This window comes from Squalius cephalus (assembly GCF_949319135.1).
Source record: "Squalius cephalus genome assembly, chromosome: 3".
NCBI lineage: Eukaryota > Metazoa > Chordata > Actinopteri > Cypriniformes > Leuciscidae > Squalius > Squalius cephalus.
Window position 1 is genome coordinate 3013841 of NC_137124.1, and position 13258 is coordinate 3027098.

Genomic DNA, 13258 nt, shown 5'->3' on the forward strand with positions numbered 1-13258 from the left:
TGGCACAAGGGTCTCTGTCTTTGGATCATTGTTTTCAATAGTGTGCTTTTTTGTCATTTGTTGTGCATCTTTGGATTATGTTGTGTTGTAAATAAATCCAAACAATCAAAAAGCCATTCTTTTTTAAATCTCCTCATTCTTTGTGCAAGGTTGCTCAGAATAACAGGGCCTGATCACTCCTAATAGGGCCATTAGGGGAGTATCTTTGTCTTTCTCAGGTGTGAAAGACATTAAATATTAATGATGTGTTTATACCTACTCGCATAAAGCTTTCTTACACAAAACACATCTTACAAATTTTAAATCAATATATTGTCTTATCTGAATGAGCAGTCAGGATGATTTTCACATAGTTTTGAAGCAAATATTCTAGGCTATGAGATACACTTTTCAAAAGTCTTGTGACTAAATAATCAGTATGGGTTTCATGACCTTATTTCAGTGACTTTTTTTCTTTTCTTTTTTTTTTCACAAACCAGGCATAAATGTCATTATCTCAAAACTACAAACTTTTACACACATGCTGCTGACATATTATTGTAGCAGAGTTTGTGCTAAATACAGTGTAATCAGACTTTAGCCATGAAAATGTCACAAGTAACAGAAATAAACACTGATGTCAGAGCATGTCAGAACACCTCCAGGGCCAGAAAACACCTCAGACCCCAGAGGGTTAACAATGTTTTTCCTACCTTTCTGGGCCTTCAAAGAGTTAATTAAATAGCTGTCAGTGGTGTTCAGAAGATGAACGAAGATCAAACGGGTTTGGAACGACATGAGGGTGAGTACTTAATGACAGACATTTTTGGGTGAACTAACCCTTTAAGATATCTGGAGATGATGGATGGATTGTGTGTGTTTGTGAGGATCTGCTCACCTTCATGACACACAAAAGGATATTGGTTGTTGCAAGAGATGTCAATCCATTGACCCTGAGCATTTGGACTGATCACTGTACAGTTTTCATTTCCTCCACCATTAGGTTCACCAGTATTCCAGTATCTGAAAGAGGAGTTACTCTGATCTGACCACTGCCATGAGTCTCTGATTCTGAACAGACCGATCCAGATCTGTGATCCTGATAACCCAAGACCACTAATGAAATACTTAACCTGTTGATTCTCATTGTGGTTCCTCACACTGACCAGATCAATGTGATTCTGTCTGCAGTAACTCTGAGCATCTGTCCAGTTCTTCATCGTCTGATTGTCCAAGACGAGTCCTGTGTTCGCTTCAAGAAAAAAAACAATTTTCAAGTTTCATAAAACATGTTTCCATTCCATTGGAAATGTTACATTTTAAACGTAAATGCACATTGTTCTGAGGGGGCATCATCCTCTACCTTTTACAGATACATTTACTCAAATTGTCATGCTGATAATAATTGTAAGGAAAACATTTCAATTAATATGGAAGTACTGTATTTCCCAGGAAACTTAAACACACACACACACACACACAGGGAGCGAGGCCAGAAATGGAAGGGCTTTTATAGAACAGGATCGGCAAAGCGTAGAGTATGAAAACTGCACGCCAAATTGCAGAGAAAATATATAATTACATGAGTGAATCCACTACATTGTTCCTCAGTCGCTCCTGATATTGCTATGATTGACAGTGATAACCGTAGCAATGGCCGGGACAAAACATTTGTCAAAATAAACCTGTGCATTTAGTGCTGTAGTGTAAATGCAGACTAATAGACCCACAGCAACATAGACCAGAAGAAGAAAACAGGTCTGTAACTGTCAAAGGACATGTTTTTTGTTGATATGTGTATTTATGTTTTTGTTATAAATTAATGTCAATTTGAGTTCATTCAATTTGAAACAATTGCGTTATTCAGAACCCCATATTTATAATGTAAGCCCTTTGAGGTCTTTAAAGTTAGGGGTTCTTTAAGATTTACGTAGAAAACGTGATGTCACATGACCCAGTTTAGTTTGGAACGGGTCTGCGTGAATATGGATGCAGAGAAGCGATGTAATCTGAGAAGGAATTGCCTGATCTGCATGGTTTGAGAGGCGCACACGGTAATTTGCCTTTATTTCAGCATATTTATAGTGTTGTTTAATGTGATGTGCTATTCGTGATGTTCATTGTACTTGTTATATTTCTGTTGCAACATTCACGTGTATTTCAACGGACATTGGCTCGAGAGACTTGTTAAGGACTAAGAAATGCATATTTTGATTATATGTTTTTTATTTCTTGTAGTTTTCACGGTGTCTACAGTGTTTACTGAAGAGAGAGATACAAAATAAACAACAAAGACATCTGTATGAAGCGTGGCCTTCATTTCATCAGACCAATGCAGCTATAGTGAAAACGTGACGCCATTACAGTCGACAGCTTAAAGAGTGGAACGGCATCGGCTGGATGAGAAGAGGAAATGAGATCGCGGGCGCATCGCGTATAGAAGAGACGTCGAATACGAAGAGAAAGCACGATCGCGGGACTATCGCGTGGAGAGAGAAGGCGTCAGAGACGAGGCTTGCCGCTATGCACGCAGTTATCACCGTCAGGGAAGTACCGCGACCCGACCAGTAGAGGGCGACATTTAATCGCGTAGACTACAGCTTCGCGAGTATCCTTTCTGCAGGCTTCAGAGAACGTTTTGTTTAACCCTTTAGGCGCCAGAGGTTTTTTCCTAAAACGTTCGATTTTGACATCTTAATTTCAAAAGGCTATGTCTTAAAAGTGATAAAAGATAGAGACTTTCTGTAAATTAGAGAAATATTAAGGATGACCCAAAGTTTATGTAGGGATTACATTTTCCCATCTAATTTGCATATTATGACGTCATATGGTGGCGGCCATCTTGGATTATAGAATTTTTATGGTTTTTGTTGATGTTTATTTGGTTGTTTTTTTTGTTTTTTTGCTGACAAAGACACACACATCACAAGGACATGAACACACAAAAAAGAACACATATTGTACACTACTAAATGGTCAGGGAAATAGATAGTAAATCAAGAGTGTAATAAATGGCAGACAAAAACAATTGTTGCAGGGCTTTTGCTGAAGAGATAATGACTCCCTATTCATCCAGGTGACATTTCTTGTAGTGTTTCATGGTGTGGTCTTGCGATAGACTATGCATAATAGCCCCTCTGCCCCGTGTCACATCACCTCTTCTCCTGCTACGAGCAGCAGCGCGCGCGGGCGCGGCCAGATCTGCCTCGCGCGCGCGCCGAATGTGCACAGCTCGGACTACTGTCATTGTCATTGCGACTCCCCACCCTGCCTCCACATTGCCCCCTAACTGCCCTATGAATACTTCGACCTCGTCTAACATACCCAGTGGCATTAGACAAAGTCTCCACCACAATACTGTCGCCGCGATTGCGGAGAGGCACGCGGTCACGGCTAGCGCGGTAAAAATCTCCCGCGGCCGCCTCGTTCCCCACAACACTAACACGCCTGCTAACTTCGCGATGAACACTCCGACCCCGAGAAACATTGTTCCCACCACTGACATTGGGCAAAGGACCATCTAACGTTATATTGGGCAAAGGATTCACCGTTTGTGCTTGGTGTAGGGCTATACTTTCACTTTCAGAATCACCGTCATTTTCTGAAGGCAGATAACGTTATTCCCCTTCAGAATCAGGGTCCGCGAATAGAAGACACAACACTTCATTGCGGGTAAGCTTTATTGATGCCATTAGATAATAATAATAATAATAATCTAATGCAAATACTCGCTGATGTTGACAATATTGCTCTGATAAAATGGCTCACTCGCACACTAGCTCCGCTTTTGTTTGCACTGATTCAATGCGCTCTAGCTCGAAGATTTGTATAGAAGCATGACTTTTTTTTGAGTCGGGGATGAAGTATGACATGTCTGCCAACTAGTGGAGGGGAGGTTGAACGAAATTTGACACCCTATTTGACAAAATCGGCCGTTTTATTCAGTGCCGCATCTTGTCGAGTAAACTCGACCGTGGCGCCCAGAGGGTTAATTCATCACTGTTACAAGCAGAAGAGTGCTGCTCTGCAATTAACTGCAGGTCAGACTGTGCTGTTTTTACATCTTTATGGACATCAAGAGAAGAAAAAAAAAAAAAGTAAAGAAAATTATTTGTATATATTGTTTGATTTTACAGCCTAATTGGTGTATGCCTTATAATTGATGTAGTGGTGAATAGTTACAAGGTTTTTGATCTGAGAGTAGTAGTTAAGTAACACTAAAGTACTTTGCTAAAAACCTTTGCAATGTCGGTTTGTGGAGAAAAATCACAATATGATGAATCAAGTGAACAAACTGAGTCCCTTCAGGCAGAGTTGACTAGCTTAACTGAACAGTTAAAATTTCAAACTGATGATGCTGAAAGGGAAAGATTAGAGTCACTCATAGCTGATATTCATGCTAAAATACTTCAAATAGCAAAACCTACTGCTTCCACTTCAAGAAGAGATGAACCCAGGAAATCTTCACGAGAGAGAAAATTAACTCCAAAAATGCAAGAGCTTAAGCAGCAAGAAGTTTCTCAGAAGGAGAGTAAATTCATCAAGTTGTATGAAAGCTGGAAAGAACAAGTAAGAACTACCCGTACTAAACTTAAGGATGAGTGCTCTGACCAAGACTTGGGTGACATGATGGACAGTGTTGAAGGGCTGGAAACTCAAGTGAAAAATGTATATGAACTTATACGATCTCAATCAGTACCTTCAACTGAGATTAGAAGAAAAATTGATTCCTGTACAGCAGTAACAACAGATTTGATGGGGCTGATGAAAGTACGCATGAGTGAAGTGGGGCAGGAGGAATTTGATGCTAGTGCAGAAGATGCAAGAATTCGTATGGTGCTTGACAAAGAGTATGCTAAGTCAATATTTTCAGCTACAAGCTCCAAGTCTACAATTCGTAGTCACCGTTCAAGCTGCTCATCAGAACAGCAAAGCATCTCCGCAAAAAGAGCAGAGTTTGCCGCACAGTTGGCTGCAAAGCAGGCAGAGATAAAGATGGAGGAGGCTATTGCTGCTCAAAGACAAGAACTTAAAAGATTGGAAAATGAGCGTGATCTTCAAGTAATAGCTGCAAAGCTCAAAGCATACTCTGAAGCTGACTCCGGTGAATCTAATAACAAAAGTAGAATAGCACGCAGTGAGGTAGCTAATTGTCCTCCAGTATCTTTTAAGGAAATTAAAGAGGAACAAATAACCCATTCTGATAGGGAAGCCTCAGTAGTACAAGCCATACATGACACAATGGTTCTCAGCAGACTTCCAGCACCTGAGCCCTCAGTTTTCTCAGGGGACCCACTTAAGTTCTTAGAGTGGAGAACAAGTTTCAAGGCATTGATAGAACAGCGATGCACAAATTCAGCTGATAAGTTGTTCTATCTACAAAAATATGTCAGTGGTGAGGCACGATCTGTATTGGAAGGAAGCTTCTATAGAAAGGACGATAAAGCCTATGATCAAGCATGGGAAGCTTTGAATTCTCGGTACGGCCATTCATTTGTAATTCAGCGAGCTTTTAGAGAAAAACTGAATAACTGGCCAAAGATTGGTTCAAGAGAATCAGTTAAACTGAGAGAGTTAAGTGACTTTCTGACTGCCTGCAGCAGTGCCATGCCACACATCAAAGGGCTTCAGGTGTTAAATGACTGTGAAGAGAACCGAAAAATGCTACAAAAACTCCCTGATTGGGTGACGTCTCGTTGGAATCGCCATGTTACAATGCAGTTGAGACAAACAGAGGAATACCCTAATTTCAAGGAGTTTGCTGAATTTCTGGCACAAGAAGCAGAAATAGCCTGCAACCCTGTAACATCCTTTCACGCCTTGAAGCTTTCTGAAGAACGTCCATCTAGAGAAGTTAAGCGCTCAAAGGCTAATGCATTCATCACAAATGTGAAAGCATCAGACAAACCAAGTACAGTGCCGAAAACATACAGTGTTGAGAGAAGCAACTCAGTGGTTCCAAACAGACCCAATAAAGTAAGCGCAGCGCCTTTATGTTCATACCTAGTCACATGCAGGTGTTGTGGGGAAAGTCACTCCATACACACATGCCAAACGTTTGCCAGTAAGTCTGTGGAGGACAAGAGAAAGTTCATATTTGACAATAACCTGTGCTTTGGCTGTCTTAAGAAAGGGCACAATTCAAAGGATTGCAAGAGTAAAGCTACTTGTAGTATATGCAAGAAACATCATCCAACACCACTTCATGAAGACCGTCCGTCTTCTGCAGCACTTTCTCATGTTATGCAAACAGAAGAAAACACATCTTCCCTTTCCTGTTGTGTAGACAGTAGTAACGGTGGGAGCACATCAATGATAGTGCCTGTATGGATTTCTTCAATTGACAATCCTGAAAGAGAGACCTTAGTTTATGCCCTACAAGATACCCAGAGTAGCAACACCTTTGTAGACCAAGAAGTGTGTGAGAGGATGGGGGTAGTTTCAGAGCCTGTCAAGTTAAAGCTTACTACAATGATGGGAAAGGATTCTGTCGTTCAAAGTTAAAGAGTTAGTGGACTCAGAGTTAGAGGGTTTTCCTCTCATGGCTTAATTAATTTGCCACCGTCCTATACCAGAGATTTTATCCCACTTGAACGTTCCCACATTCCTACCTCTGAAACCGCAAGAAGGTGGATACATCTGAATAAAATAGCACAGGAAATACCAGAGCTGTTGGATTGTAAGGTTGGACTTCTGATTGGTTACGACTGCTCAAGAGCTTTAGCACCTCGACAAGTCATCACAGGTGGTGATAATGAGCCATATGCCATCAGGACTGACCTGGGTTGGAGTATTGTTGGTAGTTCACCACAGGTTGTAAAATCGAGAGAAGTCACTGGTCTGTGTCATCGTGTATCTGTTAAGGAACTTCCAATACTGACTCCTGTTGCTGTCATCAGAGCCCTTGAATCAGACTTTAAAGATACAAACCCAAAGGAAAAGAGCATATCGCAAGACGATATACAGTTCATGCAATTACTGAACGAAAAAATTCATCAGAATACAGAGGGACACCTGGAGATGCCACTTCCCTTCAAGACACGCCCACAATTACCAGAAAATAAGCGGCTGGCTCTTGTGCGGCTGAAACGTTTGAAAGGAAAATTTGAGAAAAACCCCAAATTCAAGAGTGATTATGTTAAGTTTATGGAAAGTGTCTTCAATGATGGTGATGCGGAGAGAGCTGAACATCAACCCAAGGCAGGAAACGTCTGGTATATTCCTCACCAAGGGGTGTACCACCCTAGAAAGCCAGAGAAAATTAGAGTTGTGTTCGACTGCTCTGCCAAGTATGATGGCACCGCTTTAAATGATCACTTGCTAACTGGACCTGATCTCACTAATGGGCTTACAGGGGTACTCTGCAGGTTTCGCAAACATCCAGTCACAGTTATTTGTGATGTAGAAAGGATGTTTCACAGATTCCATGTGAGCCAGGAAGACAGAGATTACTTGCGGTTCCTGTGGTGGGAAAATGGCGATACAAATTTAGAGCCAAAGGAGTATCGCATGAAAGTCCATCTTTTCGGGGCAGCATCCTCACCTGGCTGCGCAAATTATGGAATGAAGTACCTTGCATGTCAAAATGAAAGAGAGTATCCTGCAGCAGCCAGTTTCATCAAAAAGAATTTCTATGTTGATGATGGGCTCATTAGTGTAGAAAATGTGGACGCAGCTATCAAACTAATCCAGGAAGCTCGAAATGTGTGTGCAAAAGGGAAATTGCGTTTACACAAGTTCATGTCCAACAACAGAACAGTTTTGGAGTCAATTCCTGTCAGCGAAAGAGCCAGCGAAGTTCAGGATGTCGACCTTGGTTCTGGTGAACTCCCAGTTCAGACTGTGCTAGGAGTAAAGTGGAGAGTAAATAGTGACACCTTTTCCTTTAAAGTTGCCCTGGATGAAAAACCAGCAACACGGCGAGGAATCCTCTCCACTGTGGCTTCTGTGTTTGATCCACTAGGCTTCCTGGCTCCCTTCCTCCTATTAGGTAAAAAGGTACTGCAGGAGATGTGCCAAAAGGGCATTGGATGGGATGAACCTCTGCCTGAAGAGTTAATGCCACAATGGACAAGCTGGCTGAACGAGCTGAAGAACCTGCAAAATCTCCAGATTATGAGATGTTTTGCTCCTGAACATCTAGGGACTGTTCAGAGGATCGAACTCCATCACTTTTCAGATGCGAGTAGTCATGGCTATGGTCAGTGCTCATATATCCGAGTGTTGAGTGAAGACAAAGTGCACTGCTCCTTTGTTATTGGCAAGGCAAGGGTTGCACCCAACAAAAGTCGTGACCATACCAAGGCTTGAGTTGACAGCTGCGGTGATCTCTTCAGCGGTCAGTAGCATGTTGAAGGAGGAGCTGGAGCTCAAAATTGATGAAGAATATTTCTGGACAGACTCAAATGTAGTCTTAGGCTACATTAACAATGAAGCACGTAGGTTTCACGTGTTTGTGGCGAATCGAGTTCAAAGAATTCGTGAAACAACTGAACCTGCAAAGTGGCATTATATAAACTCGGATCAAAATCCAGCGGATCATGCCTCCAGGGGCCTCAAGGTGTCAGATCTGATTCACTCAAATTGGCTAACGGGACCCAAGTTTCTTTGGGAAAAGGATATTATCACACCTAAGACAACTCCAGAGCTGCTTGTTGGTGATCCTGAAATCAGAACGACACAAGTACTACAAACAAAGATAGTAGAAGATGAGAATTTTTTGGAGAGGTTTAAGCGGTTTTCAAAATGGCACACAGCATTGAAAGTTGTTGCTCGTATCCAGCAATTGGCAAGATACAAAACCGTTCAACCCATAAATGTTGAAGACATGAGAAAGGCCAGTATCGTGCTTGTAAGGTTGGCACAAAAGGATGCCTTTAAAGATGAGATGCAAAAACTGAGTCATGGCAAATTGCCACATTGTCATCCATTGTTCCAACTTGACCCAGTACTGCATGATGGTGTTCTGAGGGTGGGAGGGCGATTGATGAAAGCTTCCTTACCTCTTGACTCGAAACACCCAGCAATCCTCCCGAGAGATAGTGTAGTCACACGTCTTATCTTGGATTACTGCCATGAAAAAACTCAGCACCAAGGCAGAGGACAGACCCTCAATGAATTGAGAGCGAACGGTTACTGGGTTGTTGGTGGCAGCAAAGTTGTGGCAAATCACATTAAGCAATGTGTTCCATGCAGGCGAAATCGCAGGTCAACAGAGATGCAAAAGATGGCGGATCTACCAGCTAGCCGTGTTGATCCCTCTCCACCATTCTCTTATTGTGGGATGGATTGTTTCGGACCATTTCTCATCAAGCAAGGTCGTAAAGAGCATAAGAGATATGGTCTCATAATCACCTGTTTCTCCTCAAGAGCAGTCCACATAGAGATGCTGGAAGATCTCACAACTGATGCTTTCATAAATGCCTTGCGATGTTTTATAGCTATCCGTGGAGCTGTAAGAGAGATCAGATCGGATCAAGGGACAAATTTTGTTGGGGCGAAAAATGAGCTGACAAAAGCTTTGAAAGAATTGGACAAGGACAGATTGACTGCTTACCTATCCCAGAAGCAATGTGACTTCATAATGAACGTACCTGATGCCAGTCACATGGGAGGGGTTTGGGAAAGGCAGATCAGAACAGTTAGGAGTGTTCTAAGCTGGGTTCTTTCGCAGAGCTCGGGAAGATTGGATGATGCTTCCTTGAGAACTTTCTTCTATGAAGCCATGTCGATCATTAATAGCCGCCCACTCACCACAGATACAATCAATGATCCCAAGGGGCTAGAGCCACTTACCCCAAACCATTTACTCACCATGAAAACCTCTGTTCCTCTGCCTCCACCAGGGAAATTTGTGCAAGAAGACCTGTACGGAAGAAAAAGGTGGCGCAGAGTACAATATCTGACAGAGCAATTTTGGAGTAGATGGAGGAAGGAATTTCTGACAAACATCACACTCAGACAACGGTGGCATACTCCAAGACGCAATGTGAAGATTGGGGATATCGTCATCGTCAAGGAGGAAGGGGTTCCGCGTAATGAATGGAAACTTGGAAGAGTGCTTGATGTTTGTGAAGATGAAGATGGCCTGGTACGAAAAACCACAATACAAATAGGAAATAGAAAGTTAGGGAAAGAGGGTCAGCGACTTACTAATCCATCCATTCTTGAACGTCCTATTCACAAATTAGTGGTACTTGTAGAAAACAATTAAATCTTATGCAATGGAACTAATCTCTTTACTCCTACACAAGTTGAGAGTTTGAAGTATTAAGAGTTTAAATATTAGACTTGATGCCAAGAGTCAGAGAACATTCTATTTGGTTCTGAAATTTGGTTTGTGAAATTACTAAATTTATTCAAACTTTTGCAAGTTTACAAGTTCATCATAAATGATAGTAATTTGGTGGGAGTGTAACTGTCAAAGGACATGTTTTTTGTTGATATGTGTATTTATGTTTTTGTTATAAATTAATGTCAATTTGAGTTCATTCAATTTGAAACAATTGCGTTATTCAGAACCCCATATTTATAATGTAAGCCCTTTGAGGTCTTTAAAGTTAGGGGTTCTTTAAGATTTACGTAGAAAACGTGATGTCACATGACCCAGTTTAGTTTGGAACGGGTCTGCGTGAATATGGATGCAGAGAAGCGATGTAATCTGAGAAGGAATTGCCTGATCTGCATGGTTTGAGAGGCGCACACGGTAATTTGCCTTTATTTCAGCATATTTATAGTGTTGTTTAATGTGATGTGCTATTCGTGATGTTCATTGTACTTGTTATATTTCTGTTGCAACATTCACGTGTATTTCAACGGACATTGGCTCGAGAGACTTGTTAAGGACTAAGAAATGCATATTTTGATTATATGTTTTTTATTTCTTGTAGTTTTCACGGTGTCTACAGTGTTTACTGAAGAGAGAGATACAAAATAAACAACAAAGACATCTGTATGAAGCGTGGCCTTCATTTCATCAGACCAATGCAGCTATAAGGTCTGTGTTGTCTGGGTAATTTTAGAAGCTTTAAAGATAATTTATAAAGCACTCTTTTTTCACATGTCCTTTAGCAATGTTTGAAAGTCTGCCTATTCGATTTTTTTTAAATTAAATCTAAAAATATTTAAAAGTATTTAATGCATTATTTTATTAGCATTAATAATTTGTTATAATAGCTATTTTATAATAAATCCAAAGGCGAAACATGAAAAGAACTACATTAGATTATATGCTTTGAGACATGAGGTAGTTTAACGTCTCTCGTGACGCTTTGTTTGCTCCCTGCTGTTTGTGTTCTTGTGTTTTAAAGGAGCCGTGGGTTTGGAGACTCTGAAGGGAGAGTGGGATCATATACTTTCAAAGCTAGCTTGATATTGCTAGCCTCTCCGAAAAAGCCTACCCTACCCTTAATTTAGAACTTAATACTGTATGTGTTAGTAGAAAACGTTCAGGAGCCGTCATATTTGGTATATGGTGCATCTATAAATGAACGGTTGTAATTTTAAATAGTTGCACTTACTGTTGTTGCAGATAAAATTACGATTATCACTACATGGCAAATCCTCCCATTGTCCATCTGACATCATTGCACAATAATCTCTGCCTTCAGGTTGTCCAGATCTCCAGTTCAGATAGAGCGCAGGTTCACCTGAAGGCCACTGCCATTTATCAACACCTGTCTTCTGCAGCCCAATCCAGATATACTGAACACCTCCATCATTCACACTCTTCTTCAGCTCGTTCATGTCGTTCATGTTGTCAACGGTGGCCAGATCTGTGTAATTCTCTCTGCAGAATCTCTGAGCTTCAGTCCAGGTCTTCAACACGTTTATAAAGTGATACTGACGCTGAACACATTCAGATACGGAGCAGAGAGCTGTGAAAGAGAGCGTTTGATTTAATGCTTTTCATAACAGGGTCAAACCTGATGAAACTATAAACCATAAATAATACAACAAACACACTCACCAATGAGAAGAAGAATCAAATATAGAGTTTGGTCCATTTCTGAGGAAAAACACATTAAAAATCCCAAATATGAGTAACTCATGATCATGTAATTAAAAATAAATTAAATAATTAATTAATAAAAAATAGCCGTTTAAGCAATTATTCAGACAATATTAACATCTGAAAGTGTAATTGTGTTTGAAGAATGAACATGTTCTTACTTTAGGGGTGGTGTGTTTCTGTCCTGAGTCTGATGTTTCTGTCTGCAGATTTACACTACGCTATTATTATATCTGCTCTCATCCCTCAGCTCATCACATCATTTGTTTATTGTTCTGAAAACCCCTATTTCATATTTTACTTCCTCCTTATTTGTGTATTTGTCCACCCTCGTCTTTCCCTTTATTTGCATATTGTCTTCTGTGTCAGTCAGTATTAGTCTATAATATGGACCTTATGGAATCAAAAAATTATTTGAACATTCTAAATTAATATTTGAACATTCACAACTAAACAGCAGCTTCAATGATATTGCAGGACTGCATAACGTACTCGGTTACTAACGTAACCTCGGTTCTCTCTAGAAGAGGGAACGAGTACTGCGTAAGTATCTTACGCTAGGGGAAAACCTCTTTTCCACGAGATATTGAAGCCAAAAAATTATCCTTATAATTTTGTATTATTGCAAAACGCGTTGCAGCAGCACGCGGCCATGGGCGAGACAGCTCACGCGCCCATTGGCTGCTCTGCGGCAACTGCATCAGCCTATCGAGCGAGGCCTGAGGTGACTCCGCGTCGCGTCCCGCCGAAACGGGCGTGGCTTAGTCCTATAAAGGAAGGCTCGGGAGGCTGATTCTCTGGTTTTTCATCGCCGAAGCGGACCAGAGTGAGTTGCATGCACGGCAAGAAACGCAGTACTCGTTCCCTCTTCTAGAGAGAACCGAGGTTACGTTAGTAACTGAGTACGTTCTCTTACGAGAGGTCTCTGATACTGCGTAAGTATCTTACGCTAGGGGACCCAATGCAAAACGCAGTGCGTGCTGGGATCAAACACCAATAAACCTGAAGGCGAAGCCCAGGATTTACAGTGCACAATCACCAGGGGAACTCACAGAGAGTCCTGGAAAGAGGAGGGGAATCACTCCATCCATATGAAGCAGCGTCATAGACGCAAAATTCACAGACAGGGCGGAACTGACCTGAACTGGTACATAAATGCGGGTCTTACGCAATACAGCCCATAGCATAAACAGTCGGCGGCGCGCAGCGCTTACGACCTCAGCGTGCTAGTAAGAAGCACTGATTCGTCTATACCGACAGCAGCTTAGC

At 41.3% G+C, this 13258-nt stretch overlaps 1 protein-coding gene across 1 annotated transcript; it reads right to left on the reverse strand.

The window, feature by feature from the left end:
* Positions 1–469: 469 nt before the first annotated feature.
* On the reverse strand, positions 470–12194 carry LOC307155353 (macrophage mannose receptor 1-like). Its single transcript, XM_079865959.1, has 4 exons — positions 12151–12194; positions 11948–11986; positions 11499–11855; positions 470–1231 (listed from the first exon to the last, which is right to left on the reverse strand). The coding sequence occupies exons 2-4, from the start codon at positions 11982–11984 to the stop codon at positions 756–758; spliced, it is 870 nt and encodes a 289-aa protein (XP_079722085.1). The 5' UTR covers positions 11985–11986; positions 12151–12194; the 3' UTR covers positions 470–755.
* Positions 12195–13258: the final 1064 nt, after the last annotated feature.

Excerpts from the sequence above, each read along its gene's own strand:
- LOC307155353 (XM_079865959.1), bottom strand. The coding sequence starts at position 11,984 with ATGGACCAAACTCTATATTTGATTCTTCTTCTCATTG. Across the intron at positions 11,856-11,947 it reads TTTGATTCTTCTTCTCATTG|CTCTCTGCTCCGTATCTGAA; the intron begins GTGAGTGTGTTT and ends TCTCTTTCACAG. Across the intron at positions 1,232-11,498 it reads TAATTTTATCTGCAACAACA|CGAACACAGGACTCGTCTTG; the intron begins GTAAGTGCAACT and ends TTTTTCTTGAAG.